Consider the following 26799-nt stretch of genomic DNA (forward strand, 5'->3'; position numbering starts at 1 on the left):
GCTGGGATTACAAGCGTGAGCCACCACGCCCGGCCTTTGTATCATTTTTATTATTTTTTTCTGAGACGGAGTCTCGCTCTGTTGCCCAGGCTGGAGTGCAGTGGCGCAATCTTGGCTCACTGCAGCCTCCACCTCCCAAATTCCAGTGATTCTCCTGCCTCAGCCTCCGGGATAGCTGAGATTACAGGCACATGCCACACGCCTGGCTAATTTTTGTATTTTTAGTAGAGTCAGGTTTCACCATGTTGGCCGGGCTGGTCTTGAACTCCTGACTTCAGGTGATCCGCCCGCCTCGGCATCCCAAAGTGCTAGGATTACAGGCGTGAGCCACCACGCCCAGCCTGTATTTATTTATTTTTGGTAGAGAAAGGGTCTCACTATGTTGCCCAGGCTGGTGTCGAACTCCTGGGCTGAAGTGAACCACCCACCTCGGCCTCCCAAAGTGCTGGGATTACAGGGTGTAATCCCACTGAGCCACCACTTAGGAAGCATAAGACACTAGCTTATGCTTTCTAATACATGAAATTAAGCCACGTTTATAAGTAAAATTATAGCTTAAAAAAATAAGTAGGTATTCATAAGATTGAGATTCAAGTGACAAAGGTTGTGAGTAAAGTCAGGCTTCCATGGCAAACACAGTATTCTACAATAAATATTTCCACAAATGTAGTTTTCTTTATCAGACATTTTTATTTTCACATTTACATTCAACAGTTCTTAGAATTGTTAAAAATAGCCCTTTTGGGCCAGGTGTGGTGGCTCACACCTGTAATCCCAGCACTTTGGGAGGCCAAGGTGGGCAGATCACTTGAGGTTGGGAGTTCGAGACCAGCCTGACCAACATGGTGAAACCCTGTCTTTACTAAAAAAAAAAAAAAAACAAAAAAAACAAAATTAACTGGGCGTGGTGGTGCACGCCTGTAATCCCAACTACTTGGGAGGCCGAGGCAGGAGAACTGCTTGAACCCGGGGGGCAGAGGTTGCAGTGAGCCGAGATCGTGCCACCACACTCCAGCCTGGGCAACAAGAGTGAAACTCCATCTCAAAAAAAAAAGGGCCCTTTCAGTATTATAGGAAAGGTATTTGCCTTTTGTATTGAATAAACTAAGATAGAAACTCAATTTTATGATGGCAACATAAAAAAATACAGTTTAAACAGAATTTTATGGTAATTTATCCATAAATATTTGCTGGCCTTTTCCTGATTTAAGAAGTTGTAATTGCTACATTAGTGCTGTGCCCTCGCAAAATATCAAAAGATTCTTCCAGTATTTTCAAGATTCCTCATTATACTGATATTTTAGTTGCCTTGGCTTTGTTGTCTTTTCTAGCCAAGAATAAATTTAAAATAAGGGGCTGGCTTTTTGCTTTCATAGTGCGTATGGGATCCAGGTGGGGGCTGTTCTGATTCACGTTCACTGCACCCTTTTTCACCGAGTCTCCTCATTTTCTTTCTCTCCAGTGGCATGGTTGCTCTCTGATATTTGGCGTTGTAGATCATTTAAAACAACACTTGCTGACCGACCACACTAATCCCAACTTCCAGACTCTGAAATGTCGCTGGAAGAACTGCGATGCTTTTTTCACTGCTAGGAAAGGATCCAAACAGGTACATTAGTGGGACTTGAGGTTTGCCTGGGATTCAGTAGACTGCTCAGAGCAGGGGCTAGCAAACCTTTTTTGTTTTATTATTGAGAATTGCCATATATAGGGAGGGCCTAGGGTTTTTTCTTTTTATGATTCAGAGATTTGGGGGGTAGCTTAATGAAGAATTAGGTCATTTTTGAGAAAGGGCCTGAAGAGAATGTTTCAGATGTTTCAAATCCAGTAACTGAACCTGGAGATTTATTACAGTGCTCTTGTGCTGAGACAACAACTCACCTTTAAGTACATGGTTTCATGTAAGTTAGCAAAGTGCTGGCTCCTAACTACCTTTCCTGTCTGGATCCTAGGTGGAATGGACCCACGTGGCTTTCCTTGGCTTTGACTTTCTCCTGTCTTACTATTAACTTCTCTCTCATGGGCCCTTTTCCCTTCATTCCTAGGATGCTGCAGGACATATTGAACGACATGCTGAAGATGACAGCAAAATTGATTCATGAAGTTTTTTGCCTCCCATGTTGGGAAGTCATTAGTTGAACTATTTTCACATTGGCCCCCCACACAGGCCACTCTCTTCCCTTCCTCGGTGAAGCAAGGAAGGAGAAAGTGGTTACTAGCCAGGCGTACCCCTAGCATAAGTCTGGGCAGCTCTATGGGATGATAGATTACACTTTTAAGTTCTTGCTGGAGGTTTTAAATAGATTTAGACAGATGTTAAGGAACCATACTCCTCTGTTATCCCTCCTCTGGGATAGCATGGCATATAGTGATTTATGCTACTTGCATTCTCCAGATGTTTATTAAAGACACAGATCCTAATTGGTTACCCAGTTTGACCCTAATCATATGTATACTTTATTGATTTCAGTTTGCAATTTTTAGTTTATGTTCTTAAGATGGTTTAAACCTATAGTCAGGCTTTTAAGTACAAGTTTGTTTAAGTGCTAGACTTTCAGGATCAGTTTTAATTTCTCCATTTGTAATAGCTGGGTATTTAAACTGTAAGGAAATAGTTTTCTTAACAATTATGTGCAGTGTGTGTCACTTTTCTTGCTTTATAGATAGAGCTGACTTTAAGTGCTAAAGGACACAGTAGATTTTTGACAAACAGTGGCTGCTCTGCTGACTATCTTTTAGGAATTCAGAAAGCAAATCACATAGTGACAAGTCCTTACAGACACCACTTCCTAGTAAACCTCTGTAAATGTGGATAGAAAGCTCAGTGTGAGGCAGTGCGTAGACCTAACGTCTACCTTTACATCTGCTGTTGAACCTGGGCACTACCTGCTACAGATCCTGTCAGGCTGTTGAACTGGAGGTGTACCTTTATCTTCCTTTCTAGTGTCTGACCCTGCAAGCCTAATGTTGGTTTGAACCCTTTTGGTTTGTTCAGTTGCCAGCCTCCATCTCTCCCACTGTATGGCCGTGCCTAGACTGATGGCAGCCATCGAGTATTCCTCTGGGCTCACGGGGTGTTTTCCACCCCCCTGCAGCACCTAAGATGGTGGGGGAGAGGGGGTTAGAATAAAGCATCTGAATACAGTTTTTAGGACCTCAAGCAGACTTCCTAGAGACTTGTTTCTGAGACAGTTCTTTGCCTTCACTTCCCTGCTAGCTGGGAAAGAAGAGTGGAGCAGAGACTCTGCCTGGCCACTGAGAACAGCCAAATTCACAAACCCTCAATGGGGCTTTGTTTTTGGATTTTCTCCGGACTCATCAGTAAACCTGTAGGAGTGTTGCTTTCCAGCATTTTGTTTCTGGATCCTCAAAACTCAGAAAGTGGCCGGGCATGGTGGCTCACGCCTGTAATCCCAGCACTTTGGGAGGCTGAGGCAGCCAGAACACCTGAGGCTAGGAGTTGGAGACCAGCCTGGCCAACATGGCAAAACCCCGTCTCTACTAAAAATACAAAAAGCTGGGCGTGGTGGTATGCGCCTGTAATCCCAGCTGCTCAGGAGGCTGAGGCAGGAGAATCGCTTGAACCCAGGAGGCAGAGATTGCAGTGAGCCGAGATCGCGCCACTACACTCCAGCCTGGTGACAGAGTGAGACTCCGTCTCAAAAAAAAAAAAAACAACAGAAAGCTTCTTCAGAGAGATAAAATAAGGGGGAGGAGCCCAGGGCCACATACCAAGCTTTGGGACATGGTGCCTCATGCTCTCTGGGATTACAGAGCATCCAGGTCTGTCTTCACCCCTGTTAATGTACACACATCCACTCACATGTCTTCCCTCAGGCTATCGGGCAGGGGGACTTCACCAGGGGGTTCATGGATAGGCTTCAAGAGGGTCTGTGAGCCCCCAGAAATTGTGTGTGAGACTGAGTATGTGTTGTTTTTTCCAGGAAAGGCTCCAGTGGTTCTTACTTGATCCAAAAAATGTCAAGAATTAATCTAGGGGGCCGGGCCTGGTGGCTCACACCTGTAATCCCAGCACTTTGGGAGGCCGAGGCGGGTGGATCACTCAAGGTCAGGCGTTCCAGACCAGCCTGGCCAACATAGTGAAAACCCGTCTCTACTAAAAATACAAAAATTAGCTAGGTGTGGTGGCATGTGCCTGTAGGTCTCAGCTACTCAGGAGGCTGAGACAGGAGAATCACTTGAACCCTGGAGGTAGATGTTGCAGTGAGCCAAGATCATACCACTGCACTCCAGCCTGGGCGACATAGTGAAACTCCACCTCAAAAAAAAAAAAAAAAAAAAAAGAGAGTTAATCTAGGAGATAATGAATGGCCTAGTACTAGATAATAAATGGCCCCACAAGCTCTTGACTTCTGTCCTTGGTGAAAGCCATTTTGTTAACCACACTAGTGAGATTTACGTGATGCTTAATGGAGAACAGAGAAGGTCTTGTTGCAAAAGGTGTATTAAATATTTGTGCTGTTCCTGCATGAGATTAAGAAGCTTTTCCCACCTCTCACCCCTGTTTCCTATAACGATATCCAGAGAAGCCAAGCTGTTCTGTGGGTTTGGGAATGGTCACTTCCCGGGAAAATGCATTTGGATTGATGACTAAACCTGGCCCTTTTCTCTGGACTGTACTGAAGCCGCATTTTCACGCTGGCTGGCAGTGTGCTGAGAGAGCCTCAAATGCTCTGCGGCATGGTGCCCTTCTGCCCTGCCTGAGGATATATCGAAAAGATGAGAGTGAAGGAGCCTTTGTGCAGCAGGAAAAGGGTAGGTGAGGTGTTGGGCAGTTGTGGGGAACTTCTGAGAGTATTACAGACTGGTAGAATCAGTAAGAACTCTGATTTGGACTTCGCTTTGGTGGAACTGTGCGCCTATATCTGCCTGTGTGTGTGCAAGTGTGCAGGTTCCTTTGTATGTATGTATACGTGTGGGAACCTGTGTTTGTCATATTTTTCTTCATTTCACAAAGGCTTTTTCTGAAGCAGTGGCAGTAATGCATTTGTTTCAAGAACATGTGAAATTCGTTTAACGCCAGATTAGTGTGTTACCCAAAATGACCGTTCTAGCCCTCTATTAAGAAATAAAGGGGCCATAAGCATTGTAGCTGCTTATGGCTGTGTGTTACTACTTACAAGTATCTTGAAAATTATGCAGAACTTTGCCTTCTTTTTTTAATGTCTTCCACAATGTTGTGACTGATTATAACCCTGTTTCCCCTCAGAGAAGAACTATGGCTCAGGGATCTGTGTTGACTCTGGCATTTAGTGGCTTTGTGAAGGAAGGAAACCATTAAATGACCTGACAAAAACTGACTAATGTCTTTAAAGTAGTTGGAGCCACTTTTAGAATGTTATTCTCGGTTGCTTTTGTCTAATTCTAATGGCTTAAAGCCAAGAAGACCATAGTATAAATCTTTTTGTGTACCTATGCTAGTGTTTAAATGGCAGTTTGTTGTGATAAAGTATCAGTCACTTCAAGTTTTCTGTGAAAGTTTTTAATTAGGTTAAAAATAATTTTGGCATACCTCTCTACTCAGTTTATAAAGCAGTTCCACACAATGCAAACAAAACTCTAACAGCAAAGGTTATCTTGACCTGATGTTACTTGAATCTGAGAGAAAGTCATTACTTACTACTGCACTCCTGCTTTTGTGGGAAAAATTTTTTTCTTCCCCAGAAGAGTTAACAGTTGAGTGTTCAGCTCCTGACTTACCTTTAATTTAGAGGCAATATTATTACTGTTTAAGTGATCATCTGCTTAACACAGGTTTTATTTTGTCTTTTTTCTGGTAGATTATACAATGGACAACTTTAGTGATGAGGCATGTGGATGATTTGGTGGGAGTAGGTATATACTTAGTGGAATGGTATATTTTATGGAAGAGAATTCATTGGAGGTGAGATTGAAGTATATTGTGAAGTGGGATTTGAACAGCACGTACGCTCTGGTTTGCTCAAATAATTGCAGTTTATGCTTACATCTAAATTTTGTTTCTGTTACCTAAACGGGAGCTTCTAGAATTATGAAGGCCATACCTGCCCCATTTATAAAATAATGGTTTTATCCCTGCCCCCAAATCATCAGGTCCCTCTGGTTTAAGAGAAGTGGTCTAATAGGAATAGAAGTTGTGGTGGAGGTGATTTGGGATAGACTAGGTTTCCTTATGCAAGTGGATGTGAACTCCTCATAGGAACCAGACCTACTGTGTTAGACACTAACCTCTAACCTCACCTCCAAGCCCAAGTATATGGCCCTGCTGGGTTACCTGGTGACTAAATTTCCCAGATTCACTCTAAATTCAAGGTAGTGACCCAAATAATTTGGGAGAGGAGGGGGTCAAGGAGGAAAAGCTGTTGAAAATCTCTCTCCTATTTAAGAGAAATATATGCCCTAGAGCTGCTCCAGCACCCTTGGTTTCTGATTTTTTTTAATATTGAATATGGATTGGAAGAATGAAATCAGATGACACCTGACTGCAAAAACGTTTATAAGCAAATAGCCTTCTTACATTTTGGTATAAAGCTGTGAACTTCGTAACTTTGTAAAGCAAGATATAAAGCAAATACAAGAGGAAAATAAAGTACTTTTACTAATTGACAGTTGACTTCCGTTACCTTGTCTGCACATTCATGGTCAGCCCTTTCCATGTTGGCTTAGCGAGGAAGAAGGAGACTGGGTGGAAAACACAGGATGCTTCTAGCTATGCCGCAGGCCATGGTCCAGAGAAGTTTAGCAAACAGCTGCATTCAGGTTTTTGTCCACGGTCATACGACAGGTCAGTCAGTGAGCAGAGGAGCTAGGATGGCTCAATCTCCACTCCATTACATTCAGGTAAACGGCCCCTCCCGTTGCACATGACCCATTTATTCTTGATGTCTTTTACAGCAACAACTATTCCTCTGCCTCCCTTTTATGTCTTGGAAAGTATCTGAGCCATTCTTATGCTCAAGAAATAGCAATAGGCATGATTAAAGGGGGTTCAAGATTTTGTTTTTTGTGTGTTTTTCATTGTTCTCTTCTAGGTGATAGGTGAGTGTATGATTGGAAGCCATTCAGGCATGCTATGGCTGATATCTAAATGTGAGACAACAAAACACAAGGGGACCAGCCATATACATGCCTTTATTTAGATCAGCGTTTTTCAAAATGCAGCCAAACTTACGAGTTGGACAGCCCAAAGTAACCAGCCCTATTCCACTGAGTTAGTTTACCCCACAGCAGGCCTCTCCTAAAATAACCAGGCAGAACCCAGTGCTGGTTTGGTTCCTGGCCCATGGTGGGACAGCGTGAAGGTGATGGAGGGCTCTAGCACAAGGAGGTGCTGAGTGCCACTGGCAGGGGCTTTTGCAGACAGCCTAGAGCAAGGTAAGCAGGAGCACTCGCTTCAGAATCGAGGCCGCTTGGACGAGAGGCAGGCACTTTCCTCCACATGGCAAAGGGACAAGGGTTTGTTCTTCCTACCTCATTGCTTTACTGAAGGGTCAGGCTAGGCATGACTGATCAAGGATGGGTAGGGGGTAAAATGGAGGAGGAACATGACTGATGAGGTGCCTGGAAGCCTATAGGGGTGTAGCTGCTGGGTCCTTTGAGGTAAGTGGCTTTGGAAATAGAGGGTGAAACTGAAATCCTGAGTGATCTTGCATGGCTTTGGATGAGGCCTGGTTCAGGCATACATGGTGAGCTGCAGCCACTGAAAGAAGTCCCAAGATCAGAATGTAGATCAGAAAAGAGTGACCCCCGCCCTAGGAATCTTATGGGGCAAGAGGAAAGGGAACAGTCTCAGCAGGTCAGACCCCCGGAAGATTTTCCAAGAAGCAGTGGCTTACTGTTTCCTTTCTCCTAGATCTTCCCTAAGAAGGTGCATGTTTTCCCGCATCAAGTGACTGGGGGAGCAGAGGTCCTTTTGGGCCTCAAGTGCATGTGTCCTGGGAGCCCGCTGAGCCTCCCTCCATGTTCTGTTCCTGTCCCTTCCCTCCACCACTGTGTGGAAATGAGCACACCCTGGGTCCATTCCGCCCCGTTGACCCCTCCACCTTGAGTTTTAATGTGTAGGGGGAATGTGCTGTGCCTATGCTTTACCTCCAGAACGTTGAGTTTGATGATACCATCTCCATCCTTGTCAAATGCATGGAAAGCTCCTGTGAAAGAATGCACAGGCCAGAGGCCAGTTACAGGCACACCCTGCCTCTACTGCTGTAACTTCCCCTCAGAGGACCATGTGCCCAGTGCTGTCCCTCATCAGCACAAAGATCTGCAGGCAGAGAATCACCAGTAACCCTCCCTTTGCCATCCCATTCTGGGCCTAAAGAGGGCATTGGCCCTTGTTCAGCCTGGATGGAGCAGACTGGAGATTATCAGGTGAGATGCCTGTTGCCACAACTGCCCCTGCAAGACAGCAGAGGGCAGCCCCCCTCCCCCACTTACTGAACATGCCCTCCAGCCTGACGAAGCAGCAGATGAAACTGTCGAAGTCGATGTTCATGTGTTTGTCTGCATACCGCATGGTAATGATGTCGTAGAGCTGGTTGTTAAGGTGGAATCCTGTGGAGGGGACCATGTTAGAGGTGGATGTGGAGCTGGAGGCCTTGGGCCTGCCTTCTGTTTTCCCTGCCTCTCGGCCACTCTGTGACCTGGGAAGGGAAAGTGAGAAGCCCTTTCCCTCTCCTTTCTCTAGTGGGGCCCTAGTAGCCTAGTCCCCTCCCATTCCTGCTCCCACCGCCTCAGGTCCACATCCCTGCCACCCCTTCCTTCTCAGCAACCTGCGTCGTTGACTGCATTTCGCATCTCGTAGCTGTTGATGGTGCCGGACTGGTCTGTGTCATAGTGTTTGAAAATTTTCTGGCAATAGAAAATTTGAGGATGGAGGTTACACACTGAATCTCCAAATCAACCCCATTCTTGACTCCCACACTTCATTTTTTCTTCCCACCTGCCAGGCCTTAATCTTGTTCCAGAGGTGGTGGAACTCCTGCAGGTTGAGCTTTCCAGAGCCATCTGTCTGGAGGAGGGAGGTCAGGGCTACACAGCACACAGTACACAGCAAAATCCCCCTGGATTTGGAGGGAGGGTCTAGGAGACTCCGCTTGGGCTGTCCTGCCCACTGCCCTGTTGTGGTATTTAACCCTCCCCTCCACTCCGCCACCAGTCAGAGACTGCACCTACTCTATAACGCAGGGAGCCGCTCTCCTAAGGACCACTTCTGCTTGGGCAGGCCTGAGAGAAGCACAGGGTTTAGGGCAGTTACAACCCAACGTCCTCCACTTCTGCCTCTAACAACCCCTTTCAGAGGAGTATCCAAGATGTTCTGAATCAGGGTCTCCTTACGTTTCCCTGGGCACAAATTAGGGCCCTTTGCCTGACTAGGCACCCTGTATGTTGCCTTGGCCCCTGTGGGCTGATGACAGGGTCGGGAAGGGGCGGCAGGAAGGATACATCCATGAGCGCAATCATGCTACGGCAAGACTCCAGTGTGAACCCGTGTGTCTTCAGGTCCTTGTCTGGGGGAATGGAGAAGAGTGAGAAGCTGCTTTGAGACAGTGGGACTCCCCAGCCACCCCACCCCCATTTGGTTTGAGCAACTCACGTTTGTTCACGACTGTGTTAAGGACCTTCTTGAGCTCATCTGCACAGATCTCCATGTCCTGAAGAGGAAGGGAGAGGAGGGTCATGGTTCAGGAGTACAGCAGCTCCTGGCGCAGACACTTTGCAAAACAAATTCCTGTCGGTGCTATTATGTCATGGGAAGCTGGAGCTCTTCTGAGGAAGACGGGGGGCCAGATACTGCACCTCAGCTCTTGGGACCACCATGGGCAGCTCAGAGCAAAAAGCCCTCTGAGCCCCCCAGCAGTCCAAAACTCAAGGGCTTGTGGATTTGCGTGCTACACACACATCCCCTGGCTCCACCAAAGTCCAAAATGACCTCTACCAAACAATAATGAAATAATTGGTAATCTGAGCAGTTAATCCAGGAGAGAAGGAAGCACCTGTGGGCGTCCTGGGCTTGGAGGTACTCACGTCTCCTGCTATCTGCTTGAAAATGTTCTGGAATTGTTGCTGTTCCTCACTTTCCTGGTCAGAGCTGCGAGGCTGTGGCTGTGGAGGCACAAAGGAAAACTGGTTCACAGGGGTCAGAGGTGCACAGGCCTGTGAGGCAAGCTCCTCTGGGCCAAGGGAGCCAAGTGCCTAAAACGGCCAGAGGTGGCAGCAGGAGCTGGGGACAGGGACAAATGCAGACCTGGTGAGCTGGAGTGAGACACATCGAGGCCTCAGGGACTCTTCACACCTCTCCAGCCCTGACGCCCCCAGCCAAAGGAGATGTGGTGGCCATGCAGACACAGCCTCCTCCCCGCCACCCGTCCCCACCCGCAAGAGCCCCCTCCACCATCCCAGGCCTGACCATTCCAACTAAAGGTGCCCGCAGGTCAAAGAAGTTCTGACCGTTCTGATTCCTCCAGCCACCCTGTCGTCAAGGCCAAGTCCTCAGAGAACCTCCCCTAGGCCCCACTGCATGAGGCCCCGGATAGAAGAGGGGCTCCCAGATAGAAGAGGGGCCCTGGATAGAAGAGGGGCCCCCGCATAGAAGAGGGGCCCTGGATTGGTCTGGAGATTTTTGCCTCTAAGGCTTACCTCCACTAAGCTCCCACTCCAATCTAACACCCTCCCGTGAGCTCTAGAGGACCCCATTTCTGATGTCAGCCCCACTTTTCTGCTCCTATTCTTTATCCCCGATTGTGAAATGCTCAAGGCCACCAGGAGACAAGAGTTGCGCCTCCGCTCTCAAGCTGGTTCTGTCTCAGCCTTTGCCTCCCCTTCTCTCTATCCTGGCTGGATCAGCTCCATGGGAGGCTCAGCCTGCCAGTCCACTCCTAGAATGGAACCCCCATCCTGGGATATTCACCCAAGCAGCAGCCCAAATTTCAGGGGAACTTGCTGAGAGAAAAGATCAGTGGGACAAATTCAAACCTCCAGATGTTCGAGACAAACTCCTGGGAAGCCTCCAGCCCCTGTGTATCCCAAGCGCATAGGAGGCCCCTGTAGCGTGCTGGCCACCCCACCCATGCCATGTGCCCAGACACCTGTGAGGACTGCTTTTGCTTATCAGGGCTTGTTTTGCCTTTGCCCTCCTCTGACTCCTGGTCCACACCCAGCTCCTTGTTGCTGTTTGCTCTGTCCGAAACGAAGATGATGGGCTGGAGAGAGGAGGGAAGGAGGGAGGAGGCAGGAAGGAAGGGAGGATTACAGTCTGAACGGGCACACTGAGGCAGCACCTCTCTTGGAGCAGCTTTATCCAGTGAGAAGAGGAAAAGAATAGGCGGGAGCTCTTCAACCTCGGTTCAAGCTCTATCTCTGCCACTGACAAGCCGTGTGACTTCAGTTCTTTATCTTTTCATACCCACTCCATCTCTCCTCGTGGTAGAGTATTGAGAGCTCAGCATGTGAAATGCTAAGAATGCTAAAAGCAGCATGATCTAATGCAGTGATTGTCAAGTATTTTGTAGACTTTTTTTCCAGATGGAAACACTGTTCAAATTAAATTTCCTGCAGAAACATGGTGTTTATAAAAAAACACGAGCTTCTCTGATTAATGAGAACAGAGCTCTTTGCCCTCAGCACCCCACATCACCATGGCAGCTACTGAGGCACCTCAAAGGAACCTCTACGACTCTGCAAAGTATAGATTGAAAAAGGACACGGATTAGTGGCATGGTCAGTGGGTGAGCCATCAGAACACTGGGCTGGAATCCCAGCCCTGCCCCTCATATAAGAAATATCCTCTCTGGCTGGGCACGGTGGCTCACTCTGTAATCCCAGCACTTTGGGAGGCCGAGGCAGGCAGATCACAAGGTCAGGAGATCGAGACCATCCTGGCTAACTGGGTGAAACCCCATCTCTACTAAAGATACAAAAAAATTAGCTGGGTGTGGTGGCGGGCACCTGTAGTCCCAGCTACTTGGAAGGCTGAGGCAGGAAAATGGCGTGAACGTGGGAGGCAGAGCTCACAGTGAGCCGAGATCAAGCCACTGCACTCCAGCCTGGGCAACAGAGCAAGACTCTGTCTCAAAAAAAACAAAAAGAAATATCCTCTCTGGCCTCAGTTTACTCATCCTTTAATGGTAAAATCTGCTTTACCTCCTCATAGGGCTCTTGTGGGGATCAAATGAGATACTGAATGCAAAATCATACTGCAAAAACATTTAAGATGCTACACAAACAAGGGATATTTTCAAGACACGCTCGTGCAAGTGACGACGATATGAAAAGGACAGAGAGTGGCTGCTGCGTGGCGCCAACACTGTGGGTGCGGTGCACCTGTAGGGAAAGCCGGGGGAAGACAAGGCTGTGGGGATTGAGGCTGCAATGCAGAGAACAACGGGGCAGGCAGAGCCTCTTGGAGCAGAAAAGCAGCCCTCCCGGACTCAGGCGCCATTGCCCTTCCATGCTGCTCATCTAGGACAGCTCAAGCAGATAGACCCATGGAAACGGCTCCCCAGCTTTGGCTCCCAGCAGGCCCCAGAGGCCTTGGCTTGCTCTGCCTTCTAAGCAGTGTCTTGCTCAAGCAGCTGAAGCTCGTGGGGATCCCAGAGCAAATGGAGGTCACAGTCTGAGGGGGGATGTGTAGGATGGATATGGTGTGGCCATGGAGCATCCCTGCCAGGCACACACTGGCAGGCCTGAGTGTGGGTCTGGACAACACAGGCCTTGAAGTGTAGGGGACTGGCACCAGAGAAAGAGGGCAAGAAACTCAGGTTTTAGAGTAAACAGACATGGTTTCCAGTTCCATTTTCCCCACTCATTAGTTCTGTTCCTTGGGCAAGTTCACTTCTTTGAGTCTATCTCACCTGTGAAAGGGGAAAAATAAGAGCACCTACTTTGTAGATACTGTTATAATTGGGGGAAAAAAAAGAGAGAGAGAGATTGACCCCAAGCACAGTGCCTGGAATGTGGTAGTGCCTGATGAGTGTCAGCTCTGGTCTGTGCCAGCATCAGTATCCGGAGGACCCCTGTGATGGATCCATCACCACCAGGCACCACCAGAAATGCTAGCACCAAATCTGATGGTGTATGATGGCCTCTTGCGGTTCAGGACGCGGACTCTGGACCCAGACTGCCTGGCTCTAAGTACTGGCTCTGCCACTCCCTGGCTGTGTGGCCTTGGGCAAGTTAGTCAAGTCTGTACCTCTTCTCCCTCTGAAAATGGGGATAGTTATAGTACTAATCCCATAGGGCTGTTGTGAGGATGGAATTAATCATGGAAAGCACCTAGAAGAGTGCTTGGCACGTAGCCTTCCCCCAGCAAATCATAGCTGTCATTACTGCACGCTCAGCCCCAGCAGGAGCTCAAGGAAGGAGGGGGAGGAAGAGGCAAGTCTGGTGCATGCACGCTTATGAGCTCACATGCACATGCACACATTCACATGCATGCACATACACACATGCATGAGTGCACACACTTCATGCTGTCTACCCACACACCTACCTTGGTTTTTTTCTTTTTCTGCATAAGAAAAGGAAACAGTAAATGCAGAATAAGTGAAAAGCAAGTTCTCAGAACCACCAGTGGCATTTGGCTTCCCTGTATCCTGGTCTTTAGCTTGGGGTGGGGCTCCAGGGTCCAGAAATCTGAATCACATGGAGCCAAAAAGGGGCATGGAGGGTGAAGGGAGAAGACAATTCTTCCTTCTCCTCCATGCCCAGACACCAGTGACTGCTCTGGCTTTGTTTTTATAATCTACTCTTGCTGCATATAGCAAGGAAAAAGATCTTCTGGGTAAGGTTTTCTTTCTTCCTTTTTTAAAAAATGAAATAGGTGGCCAGGCGCTCTGGCTCATGCCTGTAATCCCAGCACTTTGGGATGCCAAAGTAGGTGGATTATCTGAGGTCAGGAGCTCAGGACCAGCCTGGCCAACATGGTGAAACCCCGTCTCGACTAAAAAATACAAAAATTAACCAAGTGTGGTGGTGGGCACCTGTAATCTCAGCTACTCAGGAGGCTGAGGCAGGAGAATTGCTTGAACCCCAGAGGCGGAGGTTGCAGTGAGCCGAGATCATGCCATTGCACTCCAGCCTGGGCGACAGGAGCGAAAGTCTGCCTCAAAAATAAATAAATAAATAAATAATAAAAAAATGAAATTGGTTACCAAAACACTGAAAACATGGCTCACTCAAACTGACCTGACAATGGATTTTCACTTATAGAATATTTTTTAAAAATCTTTGAGCAAGCATTTAACATAGGGAGATTTTCTTTGGTAAAAGCAGCAGCTCTGGCAGGCTGCCCTGGGCCTGTAATCCCTGCTGCAACTATCAGCTGAGCCAAGGGCCCTGCTCCCTGCATCTTCCAGATTGCCCCAGGCCCCAGCATTCCTGTTGACCGTCGACACTGGAGCCAAATGTCGGTTGAGAACTGCAGGCAACTGTGTCAGTGCAGGGACATCAAAACCCCTGCACCTGCCTGCTCTACTCAGGTGACGTGCCAGCTCCCATAAGCTTTTGAGTTTGCAGGTCCTGATCAATACTGCACACCGATGACCAGCATCCAGATGACCAGAACAGACCCTCACACACCTACCACTAAAACCAATCGCCTGTGATCATTGAGAAGGCACTTGGAGACCTGGCACTGGCTCAGGGTCAGGATTATGACCATGACTATCACTGCCCAGAAGACAGTTCAGAGGGGCATTTGTCCTCCCATTGGCATATGTCATCCCCACAGAGCACAAAGGACTGTCAACTGACTACAGCCCAAAGCCCCAAGGCAGTCACAAGACTCCTCAACACACAGAGCCCAACACACAGCACTCTGTGCTTCGGACTTGGGGGTTCTCACTGCCTGGGGCTGGCCTCAGCGTGAAGGTGCGGAAAAACCTAAGTCTGGAGTCAGAGAGTCTGAATGTGAGTTCCAACCCTGCCACTTACTGAGCTCTGTGAACTCAGAGAAGTCATTCAACCCCATTAAGCCTCTGCTTCCTTTCTTGAACACCAGGGATTATAACCCCGTCTACCTCTCAGAAACCTTGCAAGTATCGCGATGACACATGCGAAAAGTACCTTGTAAGGTGTAAAGTGTGAAAAAGCACCTCTGTTTGAGTGCCCATGCTGTGCCAGACACTTCACATACATCATCTCATTGATGAAGCCTCACAAAAGCCTTGCAAGGCACATTATTATTCCCGTTTTACCGAGTAGGAAACTGAGTGAGAGGGATTATAGGAATTGTCCAGGTCACCCCGCTGGTAAGTGGAGGATCCAGGTGTTGACACCAGGTCCGGCACCAGCTTACTTTCTTTTCTCTACGTGTGAAATCCAATGTTATCCAGTCTCAGAATCCAGTGTTCACTGCGGCTCTTGTCATCCCTTCCTGTGGCCTTGTTCCCTCCCTCTGATTGTTCAAATTGCTTCTCCTTTCCAGGACCCTCTTCCGTATTTCCCAGCCCCTGAACTGCCTCAATGGCCCCTGGTGCAAAAGGCCCATTACTTCCGGCCATGCCAAGCAGGATTTGCAGTGTCATGGAGGGACTGCTCAGCACCGCCCAGACTCCTATTCCCTCTGCCAGTGCCCACTCTCTCCTGCACCATCTGTCCCCTGCATGGTCAGGGAAGGGGACCCTCTGGACTTTTCACACAGAAGATCTAAACCACTCACCACTGGCCGATCTACGGAGATTGTATTTTCAACTTCCCTGTGAGGAAAACAGACATGTGGGGTCTCAGTGTCACCAGAAGCAAGCAGGAGGCCCGTGGAGGGTTTGCTCTGGTGCACGGCTTCCTGGCAGCCAAGCCAGAACCAGCCTCTAGAGAACCCTTGGAACACCCCCAACCCCAGGAACCAGCCCCATGTCAGCACCATCCCCAACAGCCAAGCCCAGGCACACAGGTTCTTGTTGGTATTGCTCAGAGCCCCCCAAAGGCATGACCCAGCCACCTACCCATGGACCTGGTGCATCTTCCAAGGACAGAGATCAGAGTGGCAGGGGCTATGAGCTCGTCTGTGGTGGCCAGGGACAGGATGTGGCTTTCCTGGCCATGCTAACCTAAAATTTCAAGCATCCCCAACACCTCCTATCCCTGTTCCCTACTTTATTTTGGCTCCATATTGCCTCTCCAAATCTAACATGCTACATATGTTTTTCCTATCCAATTTGTCTCATGTTAGAACATTAAGCTCCATGAAGGCAGGGGTTTCTTTCTGTTTACTTCACTACTCTATCCCTAGTGCCTAGGAGAGTGCCTGGAACATAGTAGGTGCTCAATAAATATCTGCAGAATGGATGAATGAATGAATGGGGGTAATGTGGCCAGTAGCTCAGGAGCAGCAGAAGGACCCCTAGAGGAGACGTGTCTAGCTGCCTCATGCCTTCAACCTCTGGAGTGGGCCACGTGAGCTTTTAGAAACAGGTGAGAAAGCTGGGCCAGCACTCACTCGGAGAGGTTCCTCTTTTCAGAGAAGACCCGGAGGATGAATTCCCCCTCCTGGTGGGGCTCATAGGTGGAGGGCACGATGACGTACTCGCTGGGAGGCAGGCGGAAGCGCTGGGACACCTCCCGCATGTTGATGTAGGTTTTGCTCCTGGCCTTGGAGGCATTGTACAGGAAGAAGTCCTTCTGCAGGTGCTGCTTGTTCCCGTGCATCTGACAGATGGGAGAGCCCAGGGCACATGAGCCCCTCGGGAGGGATGCCCTATCCTGCCACAGCCACCTCCAAGGGTCCCTTCCCCACTCCCTGGTCACCCATGTCACAGTCTCAACCTCCCTACTTCCGACTCCCAAGGCTTAAATAGCCTCCCTACCTCACTTTCTCTTCCTTTTCTGTTGTGATTCAGAGTGAATGGCAAGTGTGTCATCCCCACACTCAGGGACACTTACCAGAACAGCTGCTCCTCAGCTCCGAAGCCCCTCAGGCTGGAAGGACCCCCCAGGAGGCCTAGAGAACTTGGCTGGGTTCTGAGGGAAGCGATTCCTCCATCCCAAGCGGGCAGCCACCCTCAGAATGCATCTGTGTGACTGTGTGTGTGGCTGTGAGCGTGGAGGAGGGTGAGTGTGCAAAGGCGTGTGTGTGACATGCAGAGTGTGGTGTGAGGGAGAAAGTACACATCCTGGGGGTGGTAGTCATGGGTCATGCAATGCCCTGAGGCACCTGCTCTGCAGTGGAAATAACGCAGGCAAGGCCCTCTCCTATCACAGTCCTGCCCACAAACCCCACCAGGAAGCTTCTCGACGAGCCACAGACAGACTCGGGGCCCCCTGGGTAGTGCTGCACACAACTGCTGGCCGCTGCTGCTGCTATACCTCTTTGGGAACCTTGAGGAGAAACAGAAAGGAAGATGCTTCAGATCTGAATGTGGATGAGGAGCCTGCGGAAGGGAATGCCAGCAACTGTGCCCGCATGTGGAAGCCTGACCCCCAGGCACCTGTCCTGCCAGGCCTGCTCCACTGCCTCTCCAATGCCCACCCCCTCCCGGTATTTTTTGCTTGTTACAAACACAAGTGGGTCTGACACCAGGAGCTCTGTAGGTCACTGGGTATTGAGGAAGCCAGAGGACCCCTCTAGAAGCCCTTGGAAGCGTCCTTGCTAGGAAAGTATGTTTCCTGGGCTGGAGCCAAACAGGACTACACACCTCGTAGATGGCGAAGCCAATGGTGAAGAGACTGGCCCCTAGCTTCCGGTCCTTCCGCCGGTTCTTCTGCATCAGGGCCACCAGGAAGCTGCAAATCACCTCCGAGTCATCAGGGTCATCGTCCTCCTCCAGGAGCTTCAGACGGTACTGAGGGTTGGTCCAGAAAGTATCTGCACCCCCAGAAAGGAAGCACGCATTCAGAGCCGCCTCTCAGAGGGCAGGAAGTGGATGAGACAGAGGGAACCATTTATTTCTATTCCCTGCATCTAGGTGCTTAGGAAATATCAACAGAAAACAAGATTCAGGCATTTGTCTAATGATTTGGGAGTGGGGGTGGGGGGGCCGCTACCTTTATTCAGATGGAGCTGTACTGATTGGATGTGTGGCTTTTCCTTCCTCTCTGAGCTTTCATTCTCAGTCTTTGCTGATGATTTTGTTTTCCTTACCTGTCCCTTAAGCGCTGTTGGTGACTAGAATCTGGTCCTGGGCCTCTTCTCCTCTCACCTCACCCTTCCTGCCTCCCTAGGCAACCTTTCTTACTTCTGCTTTTTAACTGCCCCCTACACGCTCATGATGCCTGAGCCATATATCCCAGCCTCAATCTCTCTCACTTTTTTTTTTTTTTTTTTTTTGAGACGGAGTCTGGCTCTGTTGCCCACACTAGAGTGCAGTGGTGCGGTCTTGGCTCACTGCAGCCTCTGCCTCCTGGGTTCAAGCGATTCTTCTGACTGAGCCTCCCAAGTAGCTGGGATTACAGGCACCCACCACCATCCCCGGTTAATTTTTGTATTTTTAGTAGAGGCAGGTTTTCACTATGTTAGCCAAGCTGGTCTTGAACTCCTGACCACAGGTGATCCGCCTGCCTCAGCCTCCCAAAGTGCTGAGATTACAGGCATGAGCCACCGCGCCTGGCCTCTTCTTTCCTTTATTCCTCAAATATTTTTTGAGTTCTTATCATATCACCAAGTGCTATCTAATATGTGCATCCAATACTCTATTACAAATCTTTACTGGGATACTCTACAGGAACCTCAAACTTTCCATGTCCCAAGCTAAATTCCTTTCCCTATAACCCCACAATCAACTCCACCAAAAACAAACAACATGCTGATATTTTTCTTGTGTGTCTTTTTTATTTTTTTTGAGGCAGGGTCTCACTCTGTCACCCATGCAGGAGTGCAGTGGCATGATCATGGTTCATTGTAGCCTCAACTTCCCGAGCTCAAGCAATCCTCCCACCTCATTTTTTAAATTTTTTGTAAAGATGAGTTCTCACTATGTTGTCTATGCTGGTCTTGAACTCCTGGGCTCAAGTGATGCTCCTGGCTCTGCCTCCCAAAGTGCTGGGATTATAGGCGTGAGCCACCCGCCCGGTCTTCTTGTGTGTCTTATGTTGCAATGTTGTCAGGTCCCCCACTGGGAATCTTGACATCATTCTTCTTCCTTCCCTGCATCACCCAATATGCTCTCCCTAAATCTGCTCTCTCCTCTCCATCTCTGCTGCTACTGACTTGGTCTAGGTTTTCATCATCTCTGACTTGAACTATTGCAGCAGCTGCTAATTTGGTTCTCCAATACTGCCCTTACTGTTACTGACACAGTACTCACACTCCCTGACTTAGGATGGTTCAGCTACAATTTTTTAACTTTACAATGTGAAAGTGATGCACATTCAGTAGAAACTGGATTTCGAGTGCCCGTACAACCATTGTTTTTCACTTTTAGTACAGTATTAAGTAAGTTACATGAGATATTCAACACTTTATTGTAAAATAGGCTTTGTGTTAGATGATTTTGCCCAACTTTAGGCTAAGGTCAGTGTTCCGAGCATGTTTAAGGTAGGCCAGGCTAAGCTATGATGTTTGGTAGGTTAGGCATATTAAATGCACTTTCAACTTAGGGTATTTTGAAAGATGGACGGGCTTATCTGGACATAACCTCATCGTAAGTCAAGCAGCATCTGCATTGTTCCCACAGTTTCCTGCTTCAAAGTTGCTACCAGCTCCCTATTGCAAACTTCTCAGCATGGTGGTTTCCATCTCAGTAAAACAGGGAAGGTTTAATAAGATAGTGGACGTCTGGAACAGAGAGACTTAATAAGCACTAGTTAGCCTTCTTCTGCCTGGAACTTGTTCAGCTTAGACCCTCCCCCCATCAAGAGCATCTCCCACCTGGGAAGTTGCGGCAGCCTCCAGCAGAGCAACCCCGTACCCAGCGGCCCTCGTTCACAGACACCGTCCAGGTCTGAAGCTTGTCAGACTGCAGAGCATCGGCCGTGAGGTTGCAGATCTCCAACTTTGTGAAATGGTAGATGAAATCCTCATAGGACATCCTGAGAGGTTGGAAGAAGAAAGAGACCCATATGGGAGCAGGTGAGAAGGGCTGGGAATGGAAGACCCCAGGACTAACACAGCACAATAATAAAATAGTTCACAGGAGCTTGGTCAGGGTCCCAGAGGAGCCTGTCTTTCCTTTTTAGGGAAAACGCTGTCACTTCTGATGTATCTACTCCAAACCATCATCTTTTCTAACAATGATTCAAAAATGAGCCAGGCCCAGAAAGATAAATGTCGCATGCTATCACTCGTATATGAGAGCTAAAACAAAGCGTATGTCATGGAAGTAGGGAGCAGACCGTGGTTACCAGAGGCTGGGAAGGGAAGGAGAGGGGAGGATGAAAAGAGGGTGGCTAATGGATACAAAAATACAGTTAGATAGAAGAAATAAGCTCCAGTGCTCACCTGGGTGCTGTGGCTCACGCCTGTAATCCCAGCACTTTAGGAGGCTGAGGCGGGTGGATCACCTGAGGCTAGGAGTTCGAGACCAGCCTGGCCAACATGGTGAAACCCCATCTCTACTGAAAATACAAAAATTAGCTGAGCGTTATGGCGGGCACTTGTAAGCCTAGTTACTTAGGAGGCTGAGGCAGGAGAATCACTTGCACCCAGGAGGCGGAGGTTGCAGTGAGCCGATATTGCGCCATTGCACGCCAGCCTGGGCGACAGAGTGAGACTCTGTCTCAAAAAAAAAAAAAAAAAAAAGCTCTAATGCTCAATAGCACAGTAAGACAAACATCGCTAAACAAGAATTTATAGTACAGTGTGTGTGTGTATATACACACACACATATATACACAGACGTGTGCGTGTGTATATATATGTGTGTATATATACATCTCTGTGTGTGTGTGTGTGTGTGTGTATATATATACTTTTTTTTTTTTTTGAGACAGAGTCTCGCTCTGTTGCCCAGGCTAGAGTGCAGTGGCATGATCTTGGCTCACTGCAACCTCCACCTCCTGAGGTCAAGGGATTCTCCTGCCTCAGCCACCTGAGCAGCTGGGGTTACAGGTGCACACCACCACACCTGGCTAATTTTTGTATTTTTGTAGAGATGGGGTTTCACCATGTTGACCAGGCTGGTCGTGAACTCCTGACCTCAAGTGATCTGCCCACCTCAGCCTCCCAAGGTGCTGGGATTACAGGCATGAGCCACCATGCCCAGCCTATAGTATCTTTCAAAATAACTAGAGGAAAAGAATTGTAATGTTCTCAACACAAAGAAAAGATACATATTTGAGATGATGGTATCTCAATTACCCTAATTTGATCATTACACACTGTATATGTGTATCAAAATGTCATATGTACCCCCAAAATATATATAGCTATGATATATCCATAAAAAATAGAGGGCCAGGTGTGGTGGCTTACATCTGTAATCCCAGCACTTTTTTTTTTTCAAGACAGTGTCTTGCTCTGTTGCCCAGGATGGACTGCAGCGATACATAGTTCACTGTAGCCTCAACCTCCTGGGCTCAAGTGACCCCCTACTTCAGCCTCCCTAGTAGCTGGGACTACAGGCACACACCACCACACCTGGCTAATTTTAAAATTTTTTGTAGAGTTGGGGTCCCATATGTTGCCCAGGCCCACATTCCAGCATTTTGGGAGGCCAAGGTGGGAGGACTGCTTGAGCCCAGGAGTTTGAGACCAGCCCGAGCAATATAGCGAGGCCCGTCTCTATTTTAGTTTTTAAATAAATTAAAAAATAAAGTAATAAAAACACAAAAAACCCTTCCCTTGACATTATACTAAGACAACATTTTTTTTTTTTTTCCAAGACAGAGTCTCTCTCTGTCGCCAAGGCTGGAGTGCAGTGGTGCAATTTGGGCTCACTGTAACCTCTGCCTCCCGGGTTCAAGTGATTCTCCTGCCTCAGCCTCCCCAGCAGCTAGTACTACAGGCGCACGCTGCCATGCCCCGCTAATTTTTTTGTATTTTTAGTAGAGACGGGGTTTCACCGTGTTAGCCAGGATGGTCTCGATTTCCTGACCTCGTGATCTGTTTGCCTCGGCCTCCCAAAGTGCTGGGATTACAGGTGTGAGCCACCGCGCCCGGCTTAAGCAAACAATTTTAAGGGTGATGAGCATCATAAGTTCATCCCAGTCCTCGGGGAACTTAGGGGGCTCTCCTTAAGCTGAGACTTGAAAATTCTCCTTAAGCTGAGACTTGAAGCCTGAATAGAAACCACCTGAGAGAGGGTGAGGTTGACGTTGGAAGATCAGGGTAAGTGGAGCTTCCTAGGCTCAGAAAAGAATTGTGCTAAGGCCAAGGTGCCTGTGACTGGAATAGATGTGTGGCGGAGGGGCACACGGGAGGCGAGAGCCATGTCATGTTGGCCGGGTCCTGGGCTCAGTTGTCCCTGTGGCCTGGAAGTCTCCTCTCAGAACCTCATCCTTGCTGGGCCTTGGGCTGGAGGAGAACATAGCCCAGATCTCCTAAGGGCTGGAATCTGATAACCTCGGCTGGGGACTGAGGTCTGAGATTTCCCTTCTCTTCCCCACCCTTACCCTTCTGGGTCTTCCTGGGTTCTGGACTCACCAGAACTCTCCATCCTCAGTGACCTGGTGCTGCAGACGGGCCTTCTCATCTTTGTCCACAAAGCTCCAGTCCTTCCAACTGGTGGGAAAATGGAGGAATTAAGGAAGGAGGAAGAAGGGAAGGCCTGATGTAGGTTGGGACAGGAGGTATCAGAGAAATACAAAGAGTTGCAGCTGCTGTGAACCACCAAAATGCTGACTTCATCTGTTACCCTCAGTGTGAAACCCAATAGCAATGACTTCTCACATTCTCAAGACTGAGCCTAAACTCCTTAAATGGGCTGGTGAGGGCTTGATCCTTCTCCTCATTATACTTTAAAGGTTAAGAATTGAGTTCTGGGCTGGTCGCAATGGCTCACACCTGTAATCCCAGCACTTTCGGAGGCTGAGGTGGGCAGATCACAAGGTCAGGAGTTAGAAACCAGCCTGGCCAATATGGTGAAACCCCGTCCTATTAAAAATACAAAAATTAGCTGGGCGTGATAGCGGGCACCTATAGTCCCAGCTACTCAGGAGGCTGAGGCAGAAGAATCGCTTGAACCCGGGAGGTGGAGGTTGCAGTGAGCTGAGATTGCGCCATTGCACTCCAGCCTGGGTGGCAGAGCGAGACTCCGTCTCAAAAAAAAAAAAAATTGGGTTCTGGACATAGACGAACTGGGAGTTCCGTTTAATAATAGTGCTAGCTATGCAACCTTGGGCAGGTCACTTAACCTCTGTCAGACTCTGCTTCCTCAATTGCAAAAGGAAAATGATTATGTCACCTGTTCACAGGGCTGGGATGGGCAGATGCAATAATGCATGCAAAGCTGTTAGCATAGTGTCTGTCATGTAAGAAGAAACTCTAATTTACTAAGGAAAAAGGCCAAGTCTGTAAACATCTCCTTTCCTGTGCCGGGAAACAACCCAGCATTGTGTTTCTAAAGGCTGGGCAGTTTTCACACTCTCTCCCTCTCCTCACTATGGGGGCAATAAAGTGCACGTGTGTTTCAGGCTCACTGAGGAGAATTCAACTAAACTGGGTGCTCCCTGGAAAGGTAAGGGGTTGAGGAAGCGCTTGGAGTCAGTCAGAGAGCATTGCAGGGGACATGGAGATTCCTGAGACCAGGAGGAGGGATGCAGCAGAGGGAATCTCCTTGAGTCAACAGCGTCGGGTCCACTTGTCTCCAGCCCCTGTGATGGCAGCGTCATGGTAAGCAGGGCAGGGCCGCACACCAAGCTCTGAGGCTGGAGAACACAGCCAAGGGTCCCTGCAGGTGACTTGGGCCAGTGAAGCAGACAACTGAGGAGTCACTGAGGGCCTTCCCAGAGCACAGAGCACAGTTCCAATGTCACTCCCTCCAGGTAACCTTTCTCTACACCTCCCCTCCCACCCAAACTAGGTGCGGAGGCCCCCTCTTTGTGATCCTTACTGTGGCACTGATCTCAATTATTAGTGTGTGCTTGCCTGTCCTTCCCCAGACCTTAAACCCACAGGCACAGGGCCCATGTGTCTGTGTTCATTTCTACATTTCTACATCCCCGGGCGGGTAGCCTAGGGCCTGGCAGAAGTCAGCACTGAGGAAGTAAGGATAGGTGTAGTGTGGATAGGTGAAGGAAGGCATGTGAATGTCTGCAGGAGGCGGTCAGGACACGAGGATCAGCCCCTAATCACAGTGTATCAAGGGAGGCTGTGGGTTCACAGAATATCCCCAGTGCCTTGACTTGTGCCTCCTATGTAGTAGGTGCCCAAGAAACATTTGCTAAACGAATGACTGAACAAACCAGTAATTACGTGCTGGGCTAAGAAGTACCCAGCAGTACATAAGTACAGGTGCCGAGGGGCCCAGACTGCCTGGGTGTGGTCCTTCTCCTCTACTGAGTCCTGCCATCCCCCTCTCGAAATAAGAGGAGCTTATGGCTCATTCAGTAATGAATTGCCTCTCATTCAGTGGAGGTAATCAGGAACCAGTGGGACCATGGAGGTTTTGCAAATGTGCTGGAGCCTTCATAATAACTCGCATGTTTGTTATTTTTGTTGCCCCCAGTCTATTCCTTTCAGTGATAAGCAGTAAAATTCTTTCAAAGGGCCCTTGTGCCTTTATACAGGGACAGCACGGGTAAGGGAATCTTAGCAATGGCTCAGCACTTGCCAAAAACAGTCCCATTTACTCCTCATATCAGCCCACAAGGTAAGTGCTAATAATACTGTTCCCATTTCACAGGAAAGGCAAGACAAGACTCCAAGAAGGGGAGCCACTTGTCTAGCCCAGACCCCTGCATTCATACGCTTTTCCTGCCTGGACCTTCCCCCACGCTTTCTGGAATCCTTCCTTTCCAGCCAATGGTTGTCAGCAACCTCTCTGGGTCCCCAGCACCCTGCTTCCACTCCTGGCCCTTCCCTAGAGCCAACACCTGTGCCCCTCTTCTCTGCGGATCATTGGTTTTGAGGGTGATTTTATACCAAGCATCTTCAATACTGTCATGGCTCAGTTCCCAACACATCCTTGTCCCGGGCCCTGTTCCCCGCCACCGCCAGTCCCGTGGGGTCCCCTCACCTACCTATCACTCCAAGAACCGTTCCACTCCACCTGGCCCCAGGGATTCCGCAGCCGCACCAGCTTCACTTTCTCACCTTTGAACAGGACCTTAAGCACAGAGAAAGAGCTCTCATGTTTGCAGCCTGTCTGGAAAGGGAATCTTCTGTCTTGCTGAGGGCTGGGACGGGGCTGGGGGGCAAATCCCTTACTCGAGGGTGTTCTGCCTGGCTCTGGCCAAGGAGATTAATCAGAAGTGTGCTGGGGAATGGCAGGGGGTGGGTCAGACCTTTCCTCCTGAGTCTGCCTAACTTAGGGCTTGGCCATCTCCTCTCTATCTTCTAAGAGGCAATTTTCTCAGGAACATCCTGCCGTTATGAGCTTCGGGGGAGGAGGTGGGGCATAAACAGTAGGGCCCTGCTAACACATATAAACTAGGTGTCTTCATATAAATTAGAAAAAAGGCCCCTGCTGGCCAGGCATGGTGGCTCACGCCTGTAATCCCAGCACTTTGGGAGGCTGAGGCGGGCGGATCACGAGGTCAGGAGTTCGAGACCAGCCTGATCAACATGGAGAAACCCCCATCTCTACTAAAAATACAAAAATTAGCTGGGCATGGTGGCACACGTCTGTAATCCCAGCTACTCAGGCTGAAGCAGGAGAATCGCTAGAATCCAGGAGGCGGACGTTGTAGTGAGCCAAGACTGTGCCATTGCACTCCAGCCTGGGCAACAGAGTGAGACTCCGTCTCAAAAAAAAAAAAAAAGAAAGAAAGACAAAAGGCCCCTGCTGACTGAGGAACTACAAATAAGCAGACTTCCTCCAGTCTACTGCAATGGGCTGATGCAGGCAACTGCCCCTCTCAGCCCATCCCTCTGTACAGGGCACAACCTGCCCAACTGTGTGCAACAGGTCTTACAATGTTCCTGTCTCAGACATGGCCCAGGAAAGCCCAGAAGTCCCAGAAGGAGCAAAACAGAACAGTCAGCCTCTCGTATCCATGGCTTCGGCATATAACCAATCGTGGATCAAAAATACTCAAAAAAAGAAAAAATAATAATACAACAACAGAATACCAAAAAACCCCAATGCAGTATAATAACTATTTACATAGCATTTCCATTGTGTTAGGTATCATAAGTAATCCAGAGATGACTTAAAGTTATACGGGAGGATGTGCATAGGTTATATGCAAATATACTCCATTTTACAGAAGGGACTTGAGCATCTGCAGATTTTGTTACCGTTAGGGCTTCTGGAACCAGTCCCCGTGGCTACCCAGAGACAACTGTAGCTATCTGAACATGAGAGAACAGGAAGCTCAAGAATACATGAAACCAACTTTGTAAAAGCAAAGTTAAGTGATATTTCAATTTGTTCATTGGAAATGTTGGAAAAATTGCCATCTTTAGCACAAAAAGCAAAGATAAACTGTGCACCAACTGTGGCAGGATCCACCTCTACCAGTTTCACAGGCCCCTCTGCTCCCAGGCGTGGCTTGGACCTTGAACTGAATGTCCTGATCGGAGGCAAGCTCTGCAGACAGGGAAGGGGCCCCAACATCTAAGTCCTGACTTCAGGAGGTTAACTCAGGAGGGTGCCCTTGCCTCACCAAGCCCCACCAGGCTCACCTCATCCAGCCCCGTGACAGAGTAGGCGTGACCTCTGACCAGCCCGCAGGCCATTCTTGTCTCATACTGAACTGGAATGATTGTCTGTAGAGCAGTAACCAGAGAACCCATTAGGGGCGGGGGAACAGAAGTTCTGCTGCTTGGAG

The 26799-nt window shown here is 48.7% G+C and overlaps 2 protein-coding genes across 6 annotated transcripts in view; one reads left to right on the plus strand and one right to left on the minus strand.

Annotated features, from left to right (window-relative positions):
* Window positions 1–6606, plus strand: part of ZNF106 (zinc finger protein 106) — a 73761-nt gene extending 67155 nt beyond the window's left edge. For all 4 annotated transcript variants that reach the window (XM_032176022.2, XM_032176023.2, XM_032176024.2 and 1 more), the window contains 2 exons: window positions 1463–1609; window positions 2046–6606. In XM_032176022.2, the coding sequence (XP_032031913.1) occupies window positions 1463–1609; window positions 2046–2102 (204 nt within the window). In that variant the 3' untranslated portion in view covers window positions 2103–6606. The remainder of the gene's footprint in view (window positions 1–1462; window positions 1610–2045) is intronic.
* Window positions 6607–7227: 621 nt separating this feature from the next.
* CAPN3 (calpain 3) overlaps window positions 7228–26799 on the minus strand; it is a 64230-nt gene continuing 44658 nt past the window's right edge. Inside the window, exons 8-24 of one of the 2 annotated variants that reach the window (XM_032176033.2) lie at window positions 26654–26737; window positions 25048–25133; window positions 22511–22588; window positions 19799–19959; window positions 17628–17797; window positions 17299–17310; window positions 16433–16641; window positions 15656–15692; window positions 11085–11198; window positions 10024–10101; window positions 9593–9650; window positions 9442–9506; window positions 8939–9007; window positions 8769–8847; window positions 8434–8550; window positions 8089–8147; window positions 7228–7699 (exon numbers count right to left, since the gene is read on the minus strand). In XM_032176033.2, the coding sequence (XP_032031924.1) occupies window positions 7673–7699; window positions 8089–8147; window positions 8434–8550; window positions 8769–8847; window positions 8939–9007; window positions 9442–9506; window positions 9593–9650; window positions 10024–10101; window positions 11085–11198; window positions 15656–15692; window positions 16433–16641; window positions 17299–17310; window positions 17628–17797; window positions 19799–19959; window positions 22511–22588; window positions 25048–25133; window positions 26654–26737 (1503 nt within the window). In that variant the 3' untranslated portion in view covers window positions 7228–7672. The other variant, XM_058427781.1, reaches the window with a different exon arrangement.

The sequence above is a fragment of the Hylobates moloch genome, unplaced genomic scaffold (assembly GCF_009828535.3).
Source record: "Hylobates moloch isolate HMO894 unplaced genomic scaffold, HMol_V3 SCAFFOLD_14, whole genome shotgun sequence".
Classification (NCBI taxonomy): domain Eukaryota; kingdom Metazoa; phylum Chordata; class Mammalia; order Primates; family Hylobatidae; genus Hylobates; species Hylobates moloch.